General features: G+C 39.8%; 1 protein-coding gene across 3 annotated transcripts in view; it reads left to right on the plus strand.

The window, feature by feature from the left end:
* stxbp5a (syntaxin binding protein 5a (tomosyn)) overlaps window positions 1-25,662 on the plus strand; it is a 95,296-nt gene extending 69,634 nt beyond the window's left edge. The window contains exons 8-27 of one of the 3 annotated variants that reach the window (XM_072361739.1): window positions 1,672-1,795; window positions 4,132-4,210; window positions 4,845-4,999; window positions 5,794-5,866; window positions 6,143-6,290; window positions 7,941-8,008; window positions 9,071-9,111; window positions 9,392-9,612; window positions 11,217-11,389; window positions 11,716-11,841; window positions 12,141-12,292; window positions 13,743-13,805; window positions 15,498-15,551; window positions 18,680-18,729; window positions 19,651-19,933; window positions 20,103-20,472; window positions 22,122-22,287; window positions 22,592-22,703; window positions 22,812-23,032; window positions 23,415-25,662. In XM_072361739.1, the coding sequence (XP_072217840.1) occupies window positions 1,672-1,795; window positions 4,132-4,210; window positions 4,845-4,999; window positions 5,794-5,866; window positions 6,143-6,290; window positions 7,941-8,008; window positions 9,071-9,111; window positions 9,392-9,612; window positions 11,217-11,389; window positions 11,716-11,841; window positions 12,141-12,292; window positions 13,743-13,805; window positions 15,498-15,551; window positions 18,680-18,729; window positions 19,651-19,933; window positions 20,103-20,472; window positions 22,122-22,287; window positions 22,592-22,703; window positions 22,812-23,032; window positions 23,415-23,456 (2,721 nt within the window). In that variant the 3' untranslated portion in view covers window positions 23,457-25,662. The remainder of the gene's footprint in view (window positions 1-1,671; window positions 1,796-4,131; window positions 4,211-4,844; window positions 5,000-5,793; window positions 5,867-6,142; window positions 6,291-7,940; window positions 8,009-9,070; window positions 9,112-9,391; window positions 9,613-11,216; window positions 11,390-11,715; window positions 11,842-12,140; window positions 12,293-13,742; window positions 13,806-15,497; window positions 15,552-18,679; window positions 18,730-19,650; window positions 19,934-20,102; window positions 20,473-22,121; window positions 22,288-22,591; window positions 22,704-22,811; window positions 23,033-23,414) is intronic. The other 2 variants (XM_072361740.1, XM_072361741.1) reach the window with 2 other exon arrangements.
* Window positions 25,663-26,322: the final 660 nt, after the last annotated feature.

Consider the following 26,322-nt stretch of genomic DNA (forward strand, 5'->3'; position numbering starts at 1 on the left):
GCCATAATCCTGTTTCCTTTTGAGGTAACTAGTTGACAAGAAACATTCGTTCCTTTTAAGATTTCCCCAAGTAAGAAAGGATGTCGTTCTGGAACAACAAGAAGTGGAATTGTTTAACGGTTCACTCTAGAGCAAGGTAAATGTATAATCTTGTTGCGCAAACCACTGGTTTTATGAGTGCAAGCATTCACTATCCACTGTCATTTCATGCAGCTGTTTTTCCTTTTCTAGTTTTTTCTTAAAAACGCTGCAACAATTTTTGATTAATGACACACTGAAGGCAAAATTGATATACTCTTAAATAAATTGTTTGTGCAATTGCAGGAAATTGACTTTACTTGACATGCGCTCACGTCGGCATTGACAGTGAGGCAATCATTTACTTCAGATGAGCGATGGGAGACAAGTAGCAGTGCCTGGAATACAAGGCGACTAGCAACGGTGGCAAGTTTACTCTTAAACAAGGGATGCTTTAAATAGAATTTGCAAAATGTCAAATCATGCAAGGTGGAAGGAATGTAATAAATCTTTAGCTATCAAGTCCACTTTATTTTTCATGTTATTTATGGGCGAGGATGGGCCCCTTAGTGAAAACCCATGTTGTATAATTACCTTTGAAGCTGTTGAGAGCTTCTCTCATGTCATATTTACATAATTGCAAAATATTGGTGGGGTGTAATTATCAGCTATCAAAAGGGCATCAATAAGCAGCAGTGACCTTTACGGGCTGGCTTTAGTCATGACGTGTTTGTGCTTTCTTTTCAGTAGATAAAGCATTATGAGCTGTGCTCATAACAGCAGCAAGACAGTTCGGATGAAAGGGGAAAAGAGGACGGACAGAGCATCGTCTCTCTAACTCTTTCCTATTGTCCCTATTACTCTTTTTCTGCTAGCTTGTCTCTATATCAGAGATCTCTATCTTCATTTGGAACTCTTTCTTTCTTTTCTCCATGCCCTCATTTGGATTTTGAAAGCCTTACATAAGATCAATTCTTAATACTTTTTCTCCTTTCACTCCTTTTAACATCAACAGCTTTTCCAGTAAATACCACATATAGGTGAACTGTTACTCTTCTCATGTAAAATTATGGTTGATATGTTAATTGTACATTGTTAGAAAATAAAGTCTCAATCTAAAACTTCCTTTTTTTGTTGGCAAGGTGAATGAGACAAAGCATTAAACGCTTTTATAGTATCTCATACAAAATATCTAAAAAACATGGGTACCTTTGATACTAGATGAAACTGAAAGCATTAGATCTGCTGTGTTTAAATTATATTTAATGTTGAAGCAGCATTTATTCCCTCAAGTGAGTTCATATTGTTACTATGGAATATAAATCGTCCACGCATTTCCATGCTAATATAACCTTCCCCCTGGCATTCCTTTTATCTCTTCACATTCAAGAAATGGGTCATGTAAAAGTGTCATCTAATATATTCATGAATGCTCTCAAGACTGGACACTGCTTTATGTTTAACAATGCAATTTAACCATCTGTCCATGAATACAAAATCACAGGCCTTTGAGCCACTTGCAAGCACCACGCACCGTATGGCTGTAGTAATGCAACATACGTGTAACATAGGGGACATGGTGGCACATGATGTTTTTATCCTGCTGAACTGCTGAACCCCCCCCCCTCCTCCTTCCTGCCTGTTGTTTCTTAGGCTATCCACTCAGTTGCCTGGCATCATGAGGGCAAGCAGTTCATATGCAGTCACTCAGATGGAACTCTGACCATATGGAACATCAGAGGCCAGGGCAAGCCCATACAGACAATCACACCACATGGTAAGAAGATGCAGACACACACACACACAAGCTGTGTCCGAAGTCACTTCTTAATCTACTCGCTTTTTTGTTTGCTGTATATCTTCTGCAGTCTTTGGAAAATATTCATACAAAAATGATTTGAAGGAATCAGAAACTTTTTGAGGGTAAACACAGGGTACACTCTGACCAATGAGCAAATACTTATGCACAAAGACATGTACATGTACGACAAACACCGTATGACAAACATGAAATAGTACTTTTGCGCCAACAAGGTGATTCCCAAAGGGCTGTTGACAAAAAACTTAGCATACTGAGCATATCTCAGCAAGAAAAATGATAGGGAATATAAAATGGACCACATAGGTCACATTTCTAAAAAAAAAAAAAAAAAAATTCAAATAATCCACCAAATATCAAAGGTCTGTAATGTTACACATTACATTGCCCATTTTGGTAAATTCCTTTTAGTTTCAATCATTTGTGACACCTGTGTCACCATGGGTCCTTATGGGTTAAAAGAAACTGACAAGTGGTAGCATTTGAACGGTATGAAAGTGATGTCCTTAAGAGAACTGGGGGGGACTAGATGCATTTGGTCCTTCAGTCAATCCAGCCCCCTCAGAAATGGTCTCCATGGGAGGGTGGCTGCCAAGCCACCGTTTTCAATGAAGGGAAACAGGGAGAACAGGGCTGAGATATCTCAGATGACACAAGAACTGGACTGAAAATCAGTGGCAACAGGTCTTATGGAGTGAATCCTCCCCAGAGCCCGGACCTCAACATTATTGAAGCAGTGTGGGATCATCTTGAAAGAGGACGGAACAAAAGGCAGCCGACATCCAGAGAAGAGCTTTGAAGTGTCCTTCAAGAAGCTTGGAGAACAATTCCTGAATCACTAGAAAGCTTGTCTAAGAAGGTTCAAGCTGAATGGAAGAATAAAGGTGGTCATACAAAATACTGAAGCTCAATAGAATTACACACACTGTTTGTGCCTTATTTACTGTATTTCCATTTATTTTTGCCTGTTTAATTAAATCATTGCACCTATTTCCCCATTTTCATTACAATGGAGTTTATAAAGAAATGAAGTCTGGCTCAAGACTTTTGGACAATACTCTATATATTAGATTGAAAAGGCAAAAATGCTTGCTACTTATAAACGGGCAACTTGAGATAAGCAGTCGAAAGTAGACCCAATCAGAAAACCACTGGTCTGAAAATGTATTATACTGTACTTCTAATATACTTGTTGTCATCAAGTTTTATGGGTTGTATACTCAGTGAAGGCAAATGTATATTTTTCTTAGATACTCACAGAATAGGACAGCTAATAAACTGCATGGTTGGATTTCTTTAGGAGTTTTACAAGCATTAAACGCATGCTTTCTCCGTCCTCAAATGAGAGACATCTCATTGCACCCATCCTTCAGCAGTGTTCCTGCACATGAATCCCTTGTCATTTCCTTATTTCAATTACAGGATTATTGTTGGTTCAATTATGTACCGCCTCTGTTTGCTTTACCTTGTGTTGGCACGCGAATACTTTAGTGCAGGCGCCCTGTTTATTTCCCTCTGAAAGCACGTCTGCTCTTTTGATGATGTTTTTTAATCCATACTGCTCTACCCCATACACACACGCACACACCTACTCACCTCACAGAGTGCTTTGACAGTTCACAGATGAAGGACCCAGAGAAGTAGACAGTTTGTGTGAGAGCAGTCACAGGGCAGAGAATGAGCAAGAGAGGCAAACAAGGAAAGAAGGAGGGGGGGGGGACTTCTAACCAGTTTCTCGAGCTGTTTTTGTGTGCAAGGGACTGCAGGAAGGATTTTGCCACACAAGCTTTTTAATTAGTTGTTTCCCCCATAGCTGCATACATAATTACTTTGGTGTTTAATGGCCAATTATGCAAATTCCTCTGACAGATTTGAGTAAGGCTTTTAAGTCCTCCTTTAATTGTATTTTTCGATATCCGTTATTAAGATGTAGTTATTAAACTGTTCTTATATAGGTTTGCAGTAGGACTCACTTTGACACCTCAGCAGTAGATATATTCAACCTCTTACTGTGATACAGAAATATACTAATGTACAAATTTCCTACACATTGACATCCCCTGAGGCTTGAACAGGTGCACATTTCAAATCATCCACAATCCCCACACCTACCTTGCACATCCCTGCTCCGGCATTTGTCTTTCTCATCTCTGATGAATAGGCTTCTGTTATTTCCTGGCTACTGTTCAGACCAGCATTTTAAGAACTGCTTCTGGGGGGAAAAATTAGTTGAAACACGAAGAGAGGAGGAGTGAACTGGCAAAGTAAAGTAACTTCTGTTTGTTCTATTTTAGGAAAACAGCCCAAGGATGGGAAGAAGCCAGAGCCATGTAAACCCATTCTTAAAGTGGAGTATAAAACAACTAGAAGTGGGTAGGGTTCCTATTACTTGTCATACACAGTAGCAAAGTATACCCAACTGCAGCAAAAGACAATACTTGGGTTTTATACAGGGATTAAAAGCTGTCGTGTTAAACTGTGAACTTGTCTTTATTAAGGAGCTAAACACAACTCATTGTGTTCATCCTGCAAAGCCAAACATTTCTTAGCAACAGCATCTCTTTGTACTCTTCTAATTATATATTTCTAAAAATGTAATTTTATGTCATTTTATAAAAATAAGAAAAGAAACTCTGCTACTGTAAGTGTCAATGCTGTGATATGAAAACTTTTTTGTTTTAAGGAACATAACTGCAGAAAAGGTTGTCATCACAGCCAGCATGTTGTGCAGCAGAGTTGCTCGGTTTCTGACGTTTTAAATTCTCTGAGCTCTGTGTGCAGTATATGTAACGGATTAGCATCACAGCTAAGCAGACGATGGTTAAGTCAAGCTACGTCTTCATGGAAACTAGCTTGTGAAAGGCAATGCTTTAAGTAAAATCACTTCATGTTTTTTAACTAAAAGGTTAGCAAACTACCCTGTATGTCAGTATGAGAATCTTTTTTGACTACTTCAGTAGTCCACATGAAATGACTGAGATTGTTAACGTGTTTATTTTTGTTGCAGGGACCCCTTCATAATCTTTTCTGGTGGTTTGTCCTATGACACGGTGGGCAGGCGGCCATGTCTGACAGTAATGCATGGGAAGAGTACTGCTGTGCTGGAAATGGACTATCCTATAGTAGACTTTCTCACACTATGTGAGACACCATATCCTAATGGTAAGTTAATGGTAACTTACACTTGTGTGTTTCCTGGTTGGTGTGTGCCTGTGCATGATACTTCACATACAAATACAATGCATCATTCCATAGGGAGTATAATCCTCTAATACGCTAGTGTTTTTTTTTTTTTAATCATGTTGGATTGGTTACCTCTGTGTCAGTGCCTTTGTGTAGAGAATTATCCTACCTTTCCATTTCATTATTTGATGTACAAAACAGCATCTTATGTTTTCATTCCATACCTTTGTACATAATAGGCTTCCATCTGAATTACATTATTATCTTATTTCCCATATTGGTGAGTCAGCAGCTAAAACAAGTCTAACTGGAGCTGAACGGCATGGCGCCCTGAAAGCATGTAATCCTGTGTGTAATCTTTGCTGCTGTGTAATGTGGCACATATACAGTTTGAGGAAGGATTAGTGAGTTACGTAACAGTGATGACTTCATTAAGTCACTTCCAACCTGATGTCACCATCCACTGCTTTAATCTGGTAATGGACATAACTGGGTTTGGATTATTGCACAATACATGTCTCGCTGTCTCGCACATGCATGATTTATCATCATTAATCTCTCAGACTGATAGAAACATTCAACCAGCATTATCTCCCATAACACATAAATCACATAGATTATTAAGCAATAATCTTTCAACTTCAAGGCATAGATTTGATTTCAATTAAAAAATGTGGAACATTTTTCGATTTGGTTTACAGAGGCGAGGAAGTACAAGACTGGTGCAAGGGTTATGCGATAAATGATTTGTTTCATTGTGTTTCATCTTGCAGATTTTCAGGAGCCTTATGCTGTGGTGGTCCTTCTAGAAAAAGATTTAGTGGTGATCGACCTTGCACAAAACGGGTGAGTCTTGCTCTCAACGAACTCAACGACTCCAATTTTTTCCTTTTTAATGTGGGTTCACATACCACAGTTGACCTGTTAGTTCTTGTTTTGTATTTTATTTATTGCAGGTTCTTTTAATAAATTCCTATTACATAGCCAATGTCCAGAATTGTTTCCAAACCAATGTTAAGCGAGCATATATTACTGAATTGGATACTTGATTAATGCTGCCTGACAGACTCATTTCCTAAAGAATGCCTTGTTAATTGACCATCTGTGTCCTCTTTTTAATAGTTACCCCATATTCGAGAACCCATATCCTCTGACTATCCACGAGTCTCCTGTGACCTGCTGCGAGTATTTTGCTGACTGCCCTGCGGACCTCATACCTGCACTTTATTCTGTTGGCTCACGGCAGAAACGACAGGGCTACAGCAAAAAGGTATGAAAACTTTTTGTTGTACCAATATGCATTGTTAGTAAAGATTCAATTTTTTTTTTTGGTCAGAAAAGGCAAAAAGGAAAAAAAAAATTGACAAAAGCTCGCCTTGTTACAAACCCTGCTGCATCCAAAAAATCAGCGACAGAAGCCACTCCCTAGCCGTTGACTAACCTATAGCGGTACACTCTTTCTTTATACATTTTGTGTCCTTTCTTAATGTAAAATAAGGGTGCCTAAAACCACAAATAGCTTTGGGAGATAATTGACATGTGGGGGTTGTTGGCATGATTTGTGGTGCCAAAGCTGGAAAATCCAACCTCTCTTTTAAGAAAAATAACAAGGGTTGCTGTTGTTCCGGTGTGATATTTGCAACCTGCGTGAAAGTATTTAACAAAAACAGCTTTTTGAAAAAATACATGCAGTCTCAGTTTCAGTGTGTTTAGTGGTAAACTTGCAAATGTTAGCATGTTATTGAGCTGAACGAATATGGTAAAGCTCGTCTATATAGTGTTAAGCATCAGTTTGATAATTTGTTGCTGTAACCGTTACAGTTTATATCAAAGCATTACGCCTCATAGAGCAGCAATGGTTGAATTTATACCCTTAGGTAGTCCCTACTAAAATGCAACTCCTTTTGGAAACGTTCCAGAAAATATAATTGGCAGGAACTTATAAGATTGTCATACAAGGCAGAAGTGAAAGGCTTAATGCCACCGATGCAGGTTTTTTTAAACAGGTTAACAGTCTATATAACTACCTTTGATACCAGCAGTGATTCATTATGTATAACAGTGTAATACTGTCCTTAGGGTGAATTTTTCCTTCTTGTCGTCATGAATAGTGGTCTTTTTTTAAAAGAGCTAAATGCCTAAATTATAAATGTAAATCTGGTAAACAACACCCTCTAGCCATCATGCCATACACCATGACCTACAAAGTAACATGACAAAGGGGCAAATTATTACTTAACTACACCTTCTACTGCTGCAATATTAAGCACCGGTAAACTTGTCTTAGTGGTACTAAAGTATGTTTATCATTGTTTCCAAGAGGCTATATGACTATATATATATATATATATATAAAAAACAGTGTCATTCTGTCATTCTCTTCTGTTTTCACCGTATCCTTGTGGGCAGCTCCCCCGCTCTATCAGCCATTATGTATGCTTATGTTCTTTTCCTTGTCGCCTTGCTCAGGCTTTCTGTTTGAAATGTCAGCATGCACTGACCTGAACCGGCAGCATCAGCCTCCTCTTCTTCTTCTTCGTCTTCTTTTTTTTTTTTTTTGTTGTTAAGCAAAAGCCTGCCTGAGCTGCAGGGGGGTATGCTCACATAAAGATCACTATGAGTCATCCTGGTGACCTTTGTATGTGTCAACGTGTTCAGAGACTAACCCCCACCAGCATGCACACACTCACAAATGGAGATGCACTCTCACTAAGGTGTATAACATGTAATTGCAAGGCACATTAAAAGAGACACGCAAAGGATTCCTGCATGGTTTCCTGTGTAGACTTTCACAAGGGCAGTGTTATCATGTCATTTGCTTTTATAATCAATGGGTTTAATAACACGCCATTTATTGACATAGCTGTTGTTGTAAGCGTGCTATCTCACTAACTAATGTATGTGTCTCCTCTCTGTCCAGGAATGGCCTATTAGTGGTGGAAACTGGGGTCAAGGCACACAAAGCTACCCAGAGATCATCATCACTGGGTAAGACGATACTGAATTTCATTAGTGTCATTATTATCAGCCAGCGAGCTTCAATTATTTTCACCTGTCAGGTCGCAAGAGAGGCTGTCTTAATTTTCCTTTCTTTTTTTTTTTTACTGTAGGCCTTTTTACATTCCAATCATGTGCACGTTTGCTCGATTTTGATGTTTTATTATTGCACGCAAAGATGCCAACAAGCGGAGAAGGGGTGTTTTTAACAGAACACACGCACTGAGGAGGTGACATTGAGTTATGGGTATGGCGCTAGGAAGCTTGTGCTCCTCTTTTTCCTCTTGTCACCCGTACGTGCTGTATTAAATATTCAGTCCAGGTTTCTCTCTTTCTCCGAGTGCCTCAGCCTGCAAAATAGTTTGCTCCCCGTCCACTCATCTGAATTGGCAACAAAAATACAGGATACGGGGAAAAAAGGGGGAAATTACTAAATACATGACCTTTTTTGTGATATTAAATGGGGAATCTGTCAACAATTAATGTGTCAAGGATCAGTGTAAACATTCTAGCATATGGCCAAAAGTATGTAAGATCATCGTAAAATTTTAGTGTGGTAGGGATGGTTTGTCTAATGCTTTGAAGATTCAGACTTTTGCCACAAGATTGGAACCCAATAAAACATAACTGCATGCTATAGCATAAAACCGGCAATGTATGGACAGTGACCATCTGTCACATTCAAACAAGCTCACTCAGTACTGATTAAGCCTGTCAGTGTTAGGTAAATCTCTTGTTCTTGTTTAAATTTTATGTCTATGATGACTTTATCATGCTGCCGCACCACTAATGTTCATGCTTAACATCAGAGTGGTTTACCAGAACTGAGGAGGAAAGTAATTAAAACATTTCGGGTTGGAATTGCAACAAAGAAGCTAAAGTCTTGAAAAAAATAAAAAATAAAATCTTTCTACTGAATTATCTGTGGTTCTTTTTGTTGCTTAGATGGTCATTGAAACAGCAACACAAGGTGCTAAAAGTGAAATCAATCCTTCACAGATTCTTTGTCTATATTCCTCCATTTCTCTTCTTTTTTTTTTCTTACATTCCCAGGCATGCTGATGGAACTGTGAAGTTCTGGGATGCTTCTGCAAGTAGGTTCTGTTCACTAATACAATTTGACCATCATGTATACTGTTTGACAAAAAGTGGGAATCATGAAAGAAAATTTCACAGAAAAAGTTAGAAAAAAATAGAGATACTTTCTCACTTTTTGTGCAAATTTCCTACATAGGAGCGCCAGCAATCACTGACTCACACAAAGTAAATTTGAACTGATGATCAGAGCTTTTCATTTTCTCATTTAGCGTTGGGTTCTCTGTGTCTGATAGTATAATACTGCAGCTGATTTTTCTTCTCTCTCATTTTTTACAGTAATGCTCCAGGTGCTCTATAAGCTAAAAACAGCCAAGGTATTTGACAGGAACCGGTCTAAGGATGACAAGGGCAGCACTGACGTGTCAGACGAAGATCCCTTTGCCATTCAGATTATGGCTTGGTGCCCAGAGAGCCGGATGCTTTGTGTGGCCGGGGTGTCAGCCAATGTTATCATCTACCGCTTCAGTAAGCTGGAAGTAACTACTGAGGTAGTGCAGGTGGGTTTTAGTTATAACTTTTATTTTCAATATAGCTTTTCATATTTCAGAAAACACGTCCATTCTCCTTGTCCTCTCTTTCATATTCAGTATCTTGCAGCAACGCAAGCTTAGACACAAGTAAGGGACACAATGTAACAGACCTAACAAATATTTTTGTGTTTGTGTTTGTTACAAATTTCCCTCACCATTAACTTCCTCTTCTACTTTAAGATGCTGATACATATGCATAACCAAATGCACGCACACACACACACAAGCAAAGATCTGCCTAGTCAAAGGCACTATGGTTGCTATGCCAACAGACAGAGCAATGAACAAGCAAAGCTGGACCAACATTATAATCTGCCTTGAAAGCAGCCTAAGTGTTAATGGTGGTGTGATGCTGTGTTTAATGGATTAAAGAGAAATGCAGCAATGTTCACAGCTCCTACATTAAGTGAGTGGATGTGCACATGTATGGTACAGTCATGTGACCAACTAAGTCTGCCCTCACTGCTTCCGTAGGAATTAAAAGGGCAAGTAGCTGCCCGGTGTTGCTAATCAAATTCACTTTGCTAAGTGATTACCAGCAAGTGTGAGCACCTCGATGAAAGCAGAAGTTTTGGCAGCATGTTGGTCTGGCACATTCGGGTGTGTATTAGCACAGTACCAAGGAAGAAAGACATCTGCACTGATCTTGTCATGTGTTGTTGTTCATCACGTTTTAATCAAAGCTGGTATTCTTTCTGTTTAATATGACTGTATGCTTTAACTGTTGAGTGTTAATTGGTATCCAGTGTGCTACTGTTTTTATTTTAAGTCCAGCAGCAGTTTTTGTGCGGCTCAACTGTGCTGTTGCTGCACCTGCCTGCACAGGGATCACTTGTCAATCATAGTGTGTGGGCAGCGCTCTGGTGTGTTAAGCTGTTCCCTTTTTTTTCTGTTGTTTCGAGTTCAGCACTGTTCGTCCTGAATATCTAAACATAAAAAAAATGTTTTTGTCTGTTGCTCTGAGCCATTGCCAGTGAGTATTGATGCACATGTTAGGGAAATTTGAGTTTTTACTCACACTGAAACTGCAGCATAGATCAGGACTAAATTGGAGAGGTATTGCGGAGGAAGTGAGCTGTCATTAGGAGAACAGCCTCTATTTGCATAAGGCCAAACACCTCTCTAACCTTGCAGGAGTGAAGGTAGAAGAGAGACAGTCTGAAGGAGAGCACTGATCACTCTTCACACCCACATATCAGTAGGGGCTAATGAGACTAAAAGAATGCAAAAGAGAGGAGCTTATGAGCATTGTGTGTGAGTTTAGGGGTTGTGTGTGTCTGTGCAAAGGCGGAGGTTGAAAAGAGGTAGCCAGAAGGGGGATTTAGAAGAAATGGGATATTTTAGTATTGCAGGACCTCTTTAACTCTGTCTGCCCACACATGCACACACGTCAAATAAATCCATACTATTAAAGTGATGCTGTGAATATATGCAGATCTCATTTACCATGACACCACGGCATCTTTTCCCATCCCTGAAGGAATTGTTGTTGAGCTCTTGATTTATTGATTTTCTCACTGTATTTCTTTTTCTGTGACCGCTGTTCAGTGCAACTCTGCCTGTGCTTACAGTTACTAGAAGTGCGTATGCAGTATGAACTGAATGAAACCGAGTCTCCAGATGGCGTGGGAGAGCAGACATCGGCACATCCCACCCCGGGTGCCTCCCCTCAGACAAGTGGCCCGCCTTCACACCCTTCCACCAGCAGCAACAACTCTGATGGAGGCAACATGCCCTGCCTCAAGTATGAGCAATACACACACACACACACACACAGATGCAGACACACTTACATGAACTCTTTTAAGTAGCAGGAGCGCTTCCACACACACTTATATTCACAAGGGTCTTTCTTTTTGCCTCAAGCACACTTCCACTGACTCAGCCAGTGCCTGAAGCGTTCTCAGCCACAACCTTCCCATCATCCCCTTGCAACCACTCATGCCAGACTCTTGATACATGACTGCTTCACAGCTGCAGCTGCACCACTTGTCACTTGTTTTTTTGTTCTCATCCTTTCCTCTCGCTTTCTCTTTTCTCCCTGATTTCATTTCCTCGCCCTCTCCACAGAGTGCGCAGTACTCCTTTGAAGCAATCCCCAGGTTACCAGGTAGATTTGGTGGTCCAGTTAGTGTGGGTGAGTGGAGAGCCTCCTCAGCAGATCACAAGTCTGGCGCTCAATTCCTCTTACGGCCTGTAAGTGCACACAAGATAACGCCTGAGTCGAGATTAAACCCAAATGAAAGTATTATTTGGAATTAGATTAATTCATTCTGTATCAATTTGTTTCATCTGAATTTTAAAAAAGTAGCATGACTTCATCATTTACAAAGTGCATGCACATGCTGTCAGCTTTTCTTAGCTTTGAATTCTAAATTAAATGTCATATCCACATTTGTCATGTGAATCTATCCGTATCACTGCCTCTTCATCCGTGTTTCACAAACCTTTACCTTTCCTGCTCCCTCCACTTCCTCTCGGTCTCCGCTCCACAGAGTGGTGTTTGGCAACAGTAACGGTCTGGCGGTGGTGGACTACATCCAGAAGACAGTGGTACTCAACTTGGGGACAGTCGAGCTTTATGGTTCCAACGACCCCTACCAGAGACAGCCTCGGTCGCCAAGAAAGACACGACAGCCTTCAGGAGGTAATCAAGGAAAAAGGGATAAGAAATGACCAAACAGCTTGTAAATTTTTTCGGACCAGACACATCAGAGCACTTCTACTTTTGCTTACAGAATTTCAGCAATACATAATGTTAATTTGCTATTGTTAATATCCAAAGGTGACTCTGTAAATGAAAGTAAAGACTAATTAGACTGGTTTGCATTGTTGTTATTTTGAGTCTTTGACAATCTCTTATCACGACTGTCAAGGGACCCTTTAACACTCAGTTATTTTACTTTATTTATTTCCTGGACTTATCACTTCTTGTTCAACAGTCTTCCGTTTGATATGTTTTGTGTCTCAGCAACCTTGAGTTTAAAAGTCTGCTTTTGTCCTAAAGGCAGAAGGCAACGTTCAATGGGAAATTTCACATTTTTACCCCTCAAAATAATTTTGTCATGACAAAAGGAGCTCGGTATATCTCAAAGGAGCTCAAATCAAATTTGCTTTTTGCTTCCTCGGCTCCCTTTGCACTGCAGGTAATGTTTTCGTTAGACAGGAGGACTTGTAGTTGCCACTGAAGCTTAGAGCCACAGGTTTGCAGTCCCTAATCTGTTAGCCAGTCCAAATATGTGAATGAATAAAGTAACTCAAATCATTACTTCTAAGATGATGCTATCCAGCCTAATTTGCAAGGCTTACACATGAGAGAGGACTTTGACAGCACCTGCACTAACTCTCTCTTTGGGTATTGATTGACTTTCTTTGTTTAACCACCTTTCCCTGCCTCTATCACTTTGCCTTTCAGTCACACACACGCACATACTCTCACAGCCCATCCCTTTTACACAGTGCAGCTTCACTTTTCCACTAAGCATGAAAACACTGCCACCACGTGTTGGACAACAGCAGTACAGCTAAATTAAAGATGCTGCAGAGTCATGACGATGCACTGCCCATAAGTTTGATTGATGAAGTAGTGATATATGTGCGTTGGTGCTGAGAAATAATTGTTTTGATATGATGATACCTCACGCACAATTATGCGAAGCGTGTCACAAACACAAAATACTGATCGCACACGCTCCCATATAGGCAAGAATATGCACGTGTAAACACACAGAGAGCATCTGGTGTCACTGACTGGTGAGCAGTGGGCTGGCACCTGTCAGAGCTTGGCGAGTGTGAGCTGTAATCAGGCGTCCAGCTGTGTTTCTGTGCCATGAGGGGCTGCTGTCTGCTTGGCTTTCTGCCTCACAGGACAATGTCTCACACACACTCACACACACAAAAACATGCAAGTGGCAAAGGGAGGAGTAAGCATTCTATGTGGATAAAGCCAAACAGCTTGTCTGTTGAAACAATGGAAATGGAATCATTCATTTGAACATGTGCTCCAGTCCAGTCTTCCAAAAAAAAAACAATTTTGCAAGTACACAGAATGATTCACATTTTGGATTTAATGGTGATTTGTGTGATATCTCCTACAGGTCTGTGTGATATCAACGAGGGTTCAGCCACATCAGAAGACCGCTGCAAATCCCCTACTTCAGGTAACATGTCCTTCAACATCTTCATGAAAAGCAAGAAAAGCTGCGAAATATATGAAAAGCTTTGTGCCGTCCAGGCTTAAAGCCCATACAATGAACCACTCAGAGAATATACCTGCAATTCCTGGTACACAAGAAGTGTTGGTAAGGGAAGAAGATTAATGTTTCAAAAGACCCTCTTAATACAGTTTTACTGAAATTGTTACTCATCAAAGTGGAACTGTGTGGAAGGCTTTTTTTGACTGGTTGTCAATTTCATTCTTCCGCAGTGTTCTAGAAGGGCGCTGTTTGATTTGATAAGGCCACACGGCCTTGTGTTTTTGCGAGTATTTTCTTATTTGTGAGCACATTCCTTTGACACTTCAGAGTTCGATAGACTGGAATAGATTAGTTTTAATCTCACTCTGTATACAGGAAAACAGGCTTTTTCAGTCTTTGTGATGGTAATTCAGTATGACTGCTAAGAATTATGAATTAAATGCAGCTATAAAACAAAACTCTTAATCCTGTTTAGAAACAGTTTCACTTGTATTATTACAGTTTCAGTTAAACAGCAATACGTTCTTGGGTATTTTCTTCGTATTGAGTTCCTGCATTATTGCAGAATTTGGAAAAATCTTCATAGATTTCAGCATTTAACTGTGTCTGGGTGCACTGCATTAAAGCATCTTCATCCTGACAAATTATCATATCAATGAGTTTTATATGTATGAGGAAAGCAAACAAAATATATTGTCCTCAAGGATTAGTGTGTGGCGTTTCGTAGCAGTGAAATGTTGTTCAGCTCGCTTTCGTAAAAATTTCCATCCCAGATTCTTCACCTGAAGGCGCTTGAAGAGAGTTTCGTCTCATTATGGGTAACTTGGCATAAGCGCAATGAAAATAAGGAGCCTTTAAAAAGGTCAGATGGAAATCAAATCTCAAAGTCTGCTTGCTGCTGTTTTCAGGTGTGATTGCAGTCCCAACCCCCATGTCTGGTACCACCAGACTGCGGTTTGGTACATCTGTCTGCTTTGCATAATTCATGGGTTAGAGAGAGATAAGGTGCTGCCCAGCAAAAAACCATCTGCCTCAACTTGTCATTTAGTCAGGGCTTCAGTATTTCCTCTTTCTTTTTAGGCGAGCGGTACACGGTGCTGGTTGAAGAAAACAAGATCTGCGTTTCAGCCTGTTTTGCTGTGAAGTTAGTCAGGGTATGAAGAATCGGTTCTTGTTTGCTTTAAAAAGAAGCTAAGAACGACAACGCAAATAAAATACATTAGTGAAATGGTACCTGCGCATTTCCACAAATTTTCTTTTCTTGATTCCGAATTTAACCTACTTTGAATAATTATGATCTCTTCTTATTATGGTATCATGAAAAGACAAAAAAAAACCCAACCTTTTAATTGTTTTATTTTCATTTTTAAGGACAAGTATTGGCTTTATTTAGTCTCCCAGTTGATTTTATATCCCAAGGACGGCGGCTGTAGTGGTGGATTACACCATAAACTCTCAGATATGAATCTGTTCAAGGATTTTACATCATTTCCCTCATACTTGATAAAATTAGTGCCATAAACCAGCTTTATTGAGGTAAAGAGGCCATTTTACTGCTCAGGTGGGAAAAAAATTGCGACAGATTGAATGTAGTAAAATAGAGTGTTTCTAACTGCACATTTACTGTACTTTACTTTCCTCCTACACCCCCAAAAGTCTTGATGTCACACAGCAATCTACAGCAGTTCTACAATGGAGGTGGTAGAGGAGGTAAGATTGGCCAAAAATGTCCTTGTGAGGCTGTGTAGGCAGGGAAGACATGGTCCACATTTTTAATTTTTTTTGGTTTCTTTAGTTTTTCTTTGTTGTGAAGAAACTGTCTGTCGTCATGTCTGTAGTCACCACAGTGGGATGAAGTAGACTAGAGAATAGAGAGCTAAAGCTCGAGTCAACCTCAAGGTTAGCCTCTGTTCCACCATCTTTTGGTCCTTTATGTATTTTGTCAAAAACATTTTTTAGATATGTTTCAAACAGCAAAGTGCTCAGATATGCCATTAGAGCCGTAAATAAATGTGGATGAAAAATGATAAGGGCTGAAATTTCTTGGATCAGAGGATTAGCTGGAAGGAAGATGGGATTGCAGCTGTCTATAGACACCTTGGTTGTCTGATACACATTTTGCATGCTACTTGTATGTAGCACGAGTGTCGGATTGTAAATGTGTTTGGTTTGATATCCGTCCTGATGATTGTCCATAGTATGGAATGACACCACAAAACAAGAGGAGCAACTCATCTGTCCAGCTATGTCTTTGTGCTCCTCTTGTATGTGTTGATGAAACCAATAATCACAAATTGTTGGAACTAAATGACATGTGGAGAAACAAGGATTGAGGAGCAATGTAGCTATAAACTATAAACTTAAGCAATTAAACGTTGCGTTAGCCATTCTTAAAGAAAGTTAGTCGATTGCATTAGCATTCCTTGAAATGGGTAATATGAATCTGATCATTAAAAACCTAAATCTGAAAACTACACCTTGATGATCTTTGTAAACAAAGATTCATGAGGTCTGGTAACCTCGCACCGTAACCTGTTGGTGTTCAGAAGTTTGATTTTCTTGCATCAGTTTGGACAAAATCCTCCACAGATTTTCTCTAACATCTTAAAAGTAGAGGAAGTAGTTATTCAAGTGAGGTAAATGGAGGGAATTCAGGACTATTATCCCTCTCCAAGCAAAGTTTATGCCAAGATCAAGAGTTACTTCTAAGCAGCTATAGACTCTAATTCTAATGTTAGTGTCCACAAGTCCTCTGTCAGGAGAAAACTAAACAAAAATAATGTGGGCTAAAAGGAAACAGACACTGCTTTCCGCTGCTCAGCTAAAGATCACATGGATAATCCATAGAATTGTTTGAAAAATGCCTCAGTATCTGGACACATAAGATATTGATAGAACTGTATGATTGAGGTAAGTGTTACAAACCTCATGTCTGTTTGGATCTGAAAAAAATAAAAATAGTTTTACTCTGTCAGTTTGCTAGTCTTCCTATATGTCACGCTTGCTAAAACTTAAATTACACAAAAGTATGTGAACAATTTCTAACTTGACCTTTCCAGCTAATTTCTGTATGCTAATACAGTCTGCTAATTTCTGATTGACCTTACAAGTGTCACGGAGTAAAATACTACACAGTGATAATCTGTTTTGTATGAGATAAAATAGAAAAAGGAGGGCACTAGTTGTGCTTGGTCTGCTGGCTATTCTATATCTGAGATATGGGAGCACTCGCCTCACTGAATAATCCCTCTAGTAGTCTAACATTGCAAATGTGTCTCCAAAATCTCTATTCTTTAGCAGAGATTCAATTTTGCCCTTCCTCATGGACAAATACAGGCGCCGCTCTTGTGACCGTTCAGTTGTGGTTGTCACATAAGAAAAAAAAAAAGCATTCTGAGATACTGAATATAAATGTGAAACATTTTTTTTGGCTGATTTTATTGAAATCTCCTGATCTACTGACTTAGGTGAGAACATATTTGCATCTTTGGTCATAAAAAAAAAAAAATACAGATAAATGGATCGTTGTAATGTGTTCACTTCATTTAAAAATCACTTTAGCTCCTCTTCAGCCTGTGCAGAATCACAGAGACTGGAAGGGCACACAGAGAGTGTGTCGGCAGGCATGTCTCCTGTGTCACAGCTTTTTAAAGAATTTATTTGAATTCATTTCAGAGCTTAATGGGTTTTTCCTTTGCTCCACTCCACCAACTCTTATGCCATTTGACCTAGTGGATTTTTCATAATTTGGATGAAGGACAAACAAACAGCATTAGTCGGCTCTTGGCTTGGTACACGAATTAACCATATTAAGTGATACTTGTGTGGAAACCAAAAGCAGCGTCCTTGAAGCAAATGGAAGGTAAACCATTGTAGACATGTCTGCACTGTTAAAGGTCAGGGGCTGAACAACACAGGGCTTCAAAAACTTGATTTAATTCGTGTAGTGCCAGATAATCAAATTCTACCTCTGCATCTTAACTTTTTGAAAGATTAAAGCAAAACCATGTAATAACATTATATAGAAAAAGAACAGATAAAAAAAATTAAACTCACCCCAATCTGCACTGGAGTATTGAATGTTAGACTTTGTTTTAAGGCACAGATTTGTATGGATTTCTTTACTTGATATTTTGGATTTCTGTCAGGATTTTACAACAGTGACTTGAGCAATAAATGTCAAAAAACACAACTTCCTAACTGATAAAAGATCCAACATTTTTCTGAACACATGGCAAATGTCTCCTGTTGTCATCTATCTCTTACTGTACTTCTTTTGTCCTGCAGACAGAGAAAAATGGCTCTGGCCCTTATTTGCTGTCATTTCTTTTCGCACTTATGAACGATGGCATGTTCTGCGAAGCGGTGCTAAAAAAAAATTAACAAGAAGCAATAAAACACCTTAGTCATCTTTAACCATCTCTTTCACTGTTTTCTTCCATCTCTGGTGTGAATTATTACTTCCTTGTTCTTGGTGCATGCTCTTTTGGCATGAAGGTCCTGAATGGCCCTGCAGTGTTGATGTCTTACCAGTCACTTTTTTTCAGGGCATTGTGCAACCAGAGGTCACCTCTTATGTTTTGTCTGTCACAGCATGCCTCTGATATAAACAGGGTTGTCTCTCTGTGTTCTTATACAGCATCTTCTTATGTGTGAAGCATTTTGGCTCCTCTTATCAGTAAAACAATCCCTTGGCACCTGATCCACAGCCTTTGGTCATTGTGGTGTACTCTAGCCTTGTGCACAGTCCTTGTTCTGTGCTAGCTACCTGGCTTTGCATGGCATCGTGTGTCAGCTTAGACGTGTGTTTGTAAAGAGGGATGTTCTCTTTTTTCCAGCAAAGATGTCACGGAAATTAAGCTTGCCTACTGAGCTAAAGCCAGACTTGGGTAAGCCTCGACTTTGTCTCCAAACGATTTATATGACTTGCAGTTTGCTTTGCTCACTCAGACTGGACTCCACTTCATTCCATCAGTCCAGTTTTATCTAGTTATTAGTCTCAAAATGATCAAGCTTTGCAGATGTTCTCCTAAGTTTGCATGAGTCAAAAGTAGCACTGATCTGATCTGAATTTAAAAAGATTACTGAGCTAAATTAAATGGTTGGACTTTTAACCACAGTGGGTGTTTTACAAGAGGTCAGTGGTGCTAAGCTAAACTTCGCACACCCCATGTCACTCTAAAGCTTTCTGTAACTGCAGCTTTCTTTTTCTCTTTTGCGTTCTTCGTGTCTTTTCCTTTCTCTGTCTGGTTGGGTTCTTTAACTGTAAAACTGTAAAATCTTTCTCCAAAGTAGCAGAAACGAATTGAGACCTTGATTAATTTCAACGGGTCAAACTAAAAAGTGCCAAGACATTCATGCGGTTGCCTGTCCCAGTGTTACACATACTTAACTTCACCAATGTGCCAGACCAATGGTTAACTCTATATCTCAAACTCCTGATTGGAGATGGAACATTTGAAGTGACCGATTTAAAATGCAGGGAATATGTCTTTACTGTACGATATAAGACAGCTTTAGTGTTTTTTAAGTAGGATTTATATGAAGCTGCCTTGCTAGAATTTTAAGTAAAGAAAAAAAGTCCAGAGATAATGGTACATCAGCTTTTTATGTCTTTGCCAACTGTAAAGATTTCAAACTTCTAAGATGATCACTATACTACAAAGATTAGTAATGAATGTAAAACCTGCACAGCTGCTTTTTGAGTTTTCAGTACTTTTGTTTAGCTTTTTTATTTTGTTTATACATCTGTGTCTTTATGATATTGCTGCTTTGCAGGTGCTTTACCTCTCTCTGTTTTTTCCTTACTGTCCTCCTGTCCGTATGCCCGCCACGGGGTGCCAACCCATTAGACCACCGGGACAACTCCTTCAGCCGCTCACGCTCTTCCAGCGTCACCAGCATCGACAAGGAAGCCCGAGAGTCCATCAGCTCCTTCCACTTTTGCGAGACCTTCGCCCGGAAGGGTGACAGCACTTTGACACCCTGCCTGTATGTGGGCACCTCCCTGGGTACGGTGCTGGTTCTAGCGCTCACGCTGCCACCTGCTGGCGAGCAGCGGCAACTGCAGCCAGTTATCATTTCACCTACAGGTAAATGACGATATTTCAGAAGTACAAACCCCCTAAAGGGCCACAGGGAAAGTAAACAGTTCAGTTTCTTTTCTATGTTTATGGCTTGAGACTAGGTGGAAAAAATGTGTGGCAGTATAACCTTTGTAAGTTCTTTTTTTTTTTTTTTTTTGGTTATTGTTTTCTCCAGGTATGTTGGTACGGCTGAAGGGAAGTGTCATGCGCGTGGCTTTCCTGGACTCCACAGGTTCCCTTCTGCCACCTACACATGAGCCTTGGTATGAGCCCAACATTACAGCAGATGGTGAAGAAAGAGAGAAGGTCCGTAAGCGCCGGCCCGTCTCTGTATCCCCTTCCACCTCCCAGGACCTCAGTGAGAGCCAATACGCTGTGGTGTGCTCAGAGAAACAGGCCAAAGTCATTTCCCTCCCCTCCCAGACCTGCATCTATAAACACAGTATCACAGAGACCTCCTTCATCTTACGGGCAGATGTGGTGCAGATGAGCCAAGGCATGTGTGTAGCTTGTTTCTGTGCTAACGGCCACATCATGACCCTCAGGTGAGAAATCTGTCAGTTTGAATATAGAATAAAAAAATAGTCATTTGCTAATATAATGTATCAGCCAGGTTGGTTTGAGCAAATCATGGGCAGGATTAAGTAGATCTTGATGTGTCCTGTTGGATCAATTCACACAAAGTGAGAACTGTGGGCCTCTTTGTGAACTGTGGAGGAAATTTCCTTATTAAAACCCACAAATGCAGTTTTCACAAAGACTCTTAACACTCTCCAATACTCCTCATAAGTAAAAGCAGAATCTATGTTTGACTGCAGACATATTAATGCCAATTAACTGGCTATTGCCTTCTCTTCAGTTTTACAGTAGAATAATGTTACAAGGATTTAGATCCTAGTTATAGTCTTATAATTGAAATTCCACTTTTAAAAATTGTTTTCATTCTTTTCATCAACCATTAGTCTGGATGAGATCACATTATTCCTGCTGCTGCTTCAGCACCACTACACTAACAATTTGAATAACTGGGTGGTTGCTTCAACACCACACGAGTGCATTAAGGCACCCCGTCTAGATCTGTGTCTACATCTCAAAAGCAACTACAGATTCACAAATGCATGACTCATCTGCCAGAAACACCTTCTTAATGTAGCCTCCGGCTTCCAGGAGGTGCCAAAAACACATAATGTACGTTGTGCAAAACAAGCTCAATACCTCGTGCAAGGAGCTGCATAAGACATAAAACTTTTAGGTTCTCTGTGTGATATGTGTGCGTGTCAGAAACGACTCTGCAGCCTCATGTCTTTTTATCGAGATTTGTGGGACATTTACCTGTGCTAATCTGGAGCGACTGGATTCACCATTACAAGCCCATACATGCGGTGAATTCTGCAGTTAAAGAGCATAATTAATCTAATAAACAGAGATATTTCAGGTGAGGCATTGTATTGATGTGAGATTACGTAGCTCTTGTTGATAAGGATATAAATATTTATCAGGTTTGTCAAATCAGGCCAACAGATTGTCTGAACTTTGGAAAAGCAGATATATCAGACTGACTCATCATACAGTTAAATTTATTAATTGTTTTACTTTTGGACAAATTGTCATTCGTAACCAAACATATTTATCCTCAACAAACCCAAACCTATCCTTGCACCTTTTCCTTAAGTGGACCAGCAACTGACAAACATATTCTAACCCGCTTTGCAAACTCAGAGCCACAAGCTCACACCAAGGCTTAAACATTGCAGTGTAACTGAATGTGACAAGGTCAGGAACATTCCACACAGACACAGACAGCAGGTTAATTTTCATGCAGACAGCAACGGGGCATAAGTGAGGAACGATGTGTTAGTCTGTCACCCATCATCATCAATCTAAACTCTGTAGGAGAGAGAGACAGAGATAGAAGAGCCATCCATATGGGTCTGATGAAGCAGCTGTGTCCTTGTCTGTGTGGGCTTTTGTTCCTGTGTAAATGCTTGCCTGTTGCGAATTTTCCTGAATGTTCTGGAGATTAAAATTTGTTACAGTTACAACTTGAAATACTGCATATCCAGCACTGACTTGAACAACTAAAGTGACGCAAGGAAGGGTTAAAGTGCTAAACACTGAGCAAGACTAGAAAATGGAAAGTGCATTTTATATTCCATAAATTCAAAATTGTACCATTTCTGTGCCTCCTGTCCAGTGTGCCGGGACTGAGACCACTCATGGATGTAAACTACCTACCTTTGACAGACATGCGGATAGCCAGGACATTCTGCTTCACCAACCTGGGTCAGGCCATGTACCTCTGCTCCCCCACTGAGATTCAGAGGATCACTTACAGTCAGGACACATGTGAAAACTTACAGGTGAGCTACTCTATGTAAAGCACATTTTGCATATCTGTTGGATGAGCCATATTTCAGGATTTAGGACGTGAATACTAATAGAATAATCTCACATCCTCTGGGAAGATAAAAGCTATGCTTGTTTTGCTACATGGAAAACTAATCATATATGATATAATAAAATAATCATATTAAATAGCTTTAGGATGCACATGACTGTATGTGCAGTGCATTGTGTGATATAATGGATAACAAAAATACCATAGAAAGTCAGTCAAACTGTATTTACTGAAGCGCAATGCAGTAAAGTGCACTGATGTTTCAGGAGATGCTGGGTGAACTTTTTACACCAGTGGAAACACCAGAGGCACCAAACCGAGGGTTCTTCAAAGGCCTCTTTGGAGGAGGAGCACAGTCACTGGACAGAGAGGAACTATGTATGGGAAAGTCACTCACAGCATGAATTCTACCTTTAACGTTCTGACCTCCTGGTGAATACGACATCACTGCCTGCTTTTTTTTCTCCCCTTTCCTCCCTCACTCAGTTGGTGAGATAGCAGCTGGAAAGGCATCTCGAAGTCTGGCCCAGCACATCCCCGGCCCAGGTGGTATTGAGGGTATGAAGGGGGCCGCCTCAGGAGTAGTTGGAGATCTGGCACGTGCCCGGATAGCACTGGATGAAAGAGGCCAGAAGCTGGGCGAGCTGGAGGAGAGGACAGCTGCCATGATGGCCAGCGCAGATTCTTTTTCCAAGCATGCTCATGATGTAAGAGAATGAGACAAAAAGTTCCAATTCTGGAGAGAAGCATGCCCCAAAAGACTTACAAAAAGACTACAGAGCCCTGTTGTTGATAGCCACAGAATGAAATTATTTCAGAAATATTATTCACTTGCATTCTTTGCCCACTAGAGAGCAGAATAAGACCAGTTGTAGACTCAGATTATTTTTTCAGACATGAGACATGGACTCTAAAGTGTTTCAGATCTTGTGTTTCTTGCGATTTATATTATTTGACTGACCATGAAAACTAGATTTAAAGCAAAATGTTGTATTGTTCAGACATCCAAAATGAACTTGAATTGCAGATCAGGGTGTGCTATTAATATTTTTAACGACATTTTCACCTCAATATTTCCTTTGTTTGCAGATGATGCTGAAGTGCAAAGACAAAAAATGGTACCAGTTCTGATTAGTGATGGGGGAGGAGAAGAGGTCTGTGGACACCAGAATCTGACTGACTTTCCATCGGCTCATCTGGACTCACCGTGACCCAACCATCCGTCTGTCCATCCATTCATCCCTCCAAGCCTTCTTCACTGAAACACTTGGGAATTTCTTCCCCAGCACAATATTAAATACTGTTTTTACCTCGGTCTAAGAGTTGGACTGAGTGGTAGACCGGGGAGAAGGACAACCTCAGAGGGAATAAATAAATGGTCTTTTTTATGTTCTTGTCTCTTTGTTTATTTCTGTTCAGCCTCCCCTCCGAGGTAGCAGATTGGCTCAAGCACCTGGAGACTCCTTACTCTCATTTGCCAAAGCATCCTTTACTGTTGTCTCCACTCTGTTCCCTCATGGCCAATATTCATACTGACAAACACAGCTGAAAGAGACGAATATAAAAAAAAAAACAAAAAAAAAACAAAGACTACAAAAAATCAGTAAAATGTAAAAAAGAAGAAGATTCTAAGTACATCATTATATATACATAGATCTAATAAATGTGCAATGCTGTATCCACTTGTAGACTTTTGTACTTGAGTGACAAGTATAAAAGAAAGGGATTGCTCTTCGAGAAAATGGGAGCAGGGCTTGAAGGCCAATGGAGGCAGCGACGGAGAATCATTAGAAGTGCCGCGACGGTGAAGCGTCCTCTATGCAGAGAGTCACAAGGATTAAAGCAACTCACTCTGATGTACTCTGGATATTGCATTATCTCGCTCATTCTCTAAACTCTTCTCTGTATCTGACAGACTTTCGTATTGTTACCAACAGCGTGTTCATGTGCGAGAGAGAGAGAGTGTGTGTTACTTTCAATCCATGTCATTCCTCTGTTTATTATGAATTGTTGTTTTTTTTTTGCTCTGTCTGTATTATTGGAAAATCTCTTATTTTTCTAATGTGAAAATGGATGATATTTAATTTATTGGGGGGGGGGGTGACTTTTGTCTAAAAACACAAATTACTTTCTCCTTATGACAAGGGCTGGAATCTGTAAGGAGGGCAAGGATTTAAAAGGCATTAATCGCACTGACACGGCAACGTCAGATCTCTCTACTCTGACAGCAAGGACATATGATCCCCAAACAATTACTGTTTAGCAGAGAGTTTGTTTGGCTCATCTGATGTGATGTAATGTTAACTGTTTCCCTCACCCTCTGATGTCAATGGCTTCCACAATTTGGCCAAGTCTGTGAGCGGGACTGTATAACTGCTTATGTTGAACTCGGTATTAAATACACTAATGTTCTTGCTAGATTTGTTAAGTTTCAAATTCTGGACTACACATTAGTATTCAGATGACTTATGCTGGAATAGTATTCACGTATGTGGGATAATGAAGGACTGGAGTGTAAAGGGATTCCTTTTTTTTTTTTGTGTTGATGGTCTGTATGAAAGACAATTATCTGTGGGGTTCCTCTGTCAATATTTATTTATTTATTAAGGTGCAAGTTGAGTTTGATGTCAGAAATGCTCACCTTCATTATTACCTTGTTTCTGTTACCATGTTTGCAGTAAAGCTCACATGTGGTGTATCTCTGTATACCAGGCTTCGAACCTTTATTTGTATATAAGTAAATAGTTTGACAATCTTAGACCAACTGGAAAGTAAACACTGATGTTGCTTGAGCAACAAAAGAGGAGACGGGCCATATTTTTTTCTGACACCAAAGAGTTGCTTTATCTTTTCCATTGCATTATTAACTAGCCATGAGTCTGGGAACAAGAGGGCTCCCAGTAACATGTGTAATACACCGTAACATGGAGTGCAGACATAGCATCATAATCACTTTCGTCATCTGTCGGGGTTCAAGAAATGAAAAGTTGCAATGGGAAGACATTTATAGTACAGTGTCACAAAAGGTAACATTTTGATTAATGTCAAGAGGCCAAGCTATGGGTTAATATGCCTGTTTCATTAAAAGCAGAACTTTTCCACTACACACCAAACAATATTTATGGTCTTCATCTGCGTGAATGCGTGAATGCGTGCATCTGTGCGTGAGGCTATGTCCATGTAACCTAAGTGATATTATTTGCATTATGTTCTGAAAGTTGATGTCTTAGTCTGTCCCAGTCAACAGTTTGTGTCCAGTTGAGTGTCTGTTAGACTACAGTAACTAAAGCCAACAAAGAAAAAAAAAAAAGAGTTAACAATAGGATAATGAGTATTAGAGGAGAGCCTATGAATTCTGGATTAATTTAAGCAACACATGTTCAGTCTTTGCACAAAAAGCCCTTCCTCTTTTTTTTAGACTTTGCTATTGTCCTCTGAATTGTTTGTACCTCTGCAGGTAGCTCTGTCTTTTCCTCCAAGGTGAAGAAGAGGGGATGAAACAACCAGGAAAATTAGCTTGTCTTGGCTATACTCAATGTATTTTTCTTCTCCCCAACTCTTGTGTGTTTGTTTGTTTTTTATTCTATTTTCAATGTCATCCTATTTTGCCATCTCTGAGTGGTTTGTTTCTTGTCCATACACTATAGTATGCAGTATTCTTACCCGATAAAATCCACACACTCAAACAATGAGAGGAAGTCATGTCTATATGCCATCTTCTGTCCTGGATTCAACAGTTATCAGTGGGTTGCAGTATTTTTCTCATTGTAGCCAATTTTCTTGTACAGTTTTATGCAACTTTCACATGGATGTTTATGACTTTATCTGCTGCCACAACAAATTTAGAAATTCTGTAGATAGAGATAACTGTGCAATGGGAAATAAAAGTGGAAAAAAATTTAATTTTGTCTTCTGTTTTTAAAATATTCTAAAGTTCATTTTTCTCACTTGTTTTGGCCTAGTCTCATATTTAAATACATAACTGCTAGACTGTTCA

Source organism: Leuresthes tenuis, unplaced genomic scaffold, assembly GCF_036924035.1.
Source record: "Leuresthes tenuis unplaced genomic scaffold, fLeuTen1.0.hap1 SCAF_13, whole genome shotgun sequence".
Classification (NCBI taxonomy): Eukaryota; Metazoa; Chordata; class Actinopteri; order Atheriniformes; family Atherinopsidae; genus Leuresthes; species Leuresthes tenuis.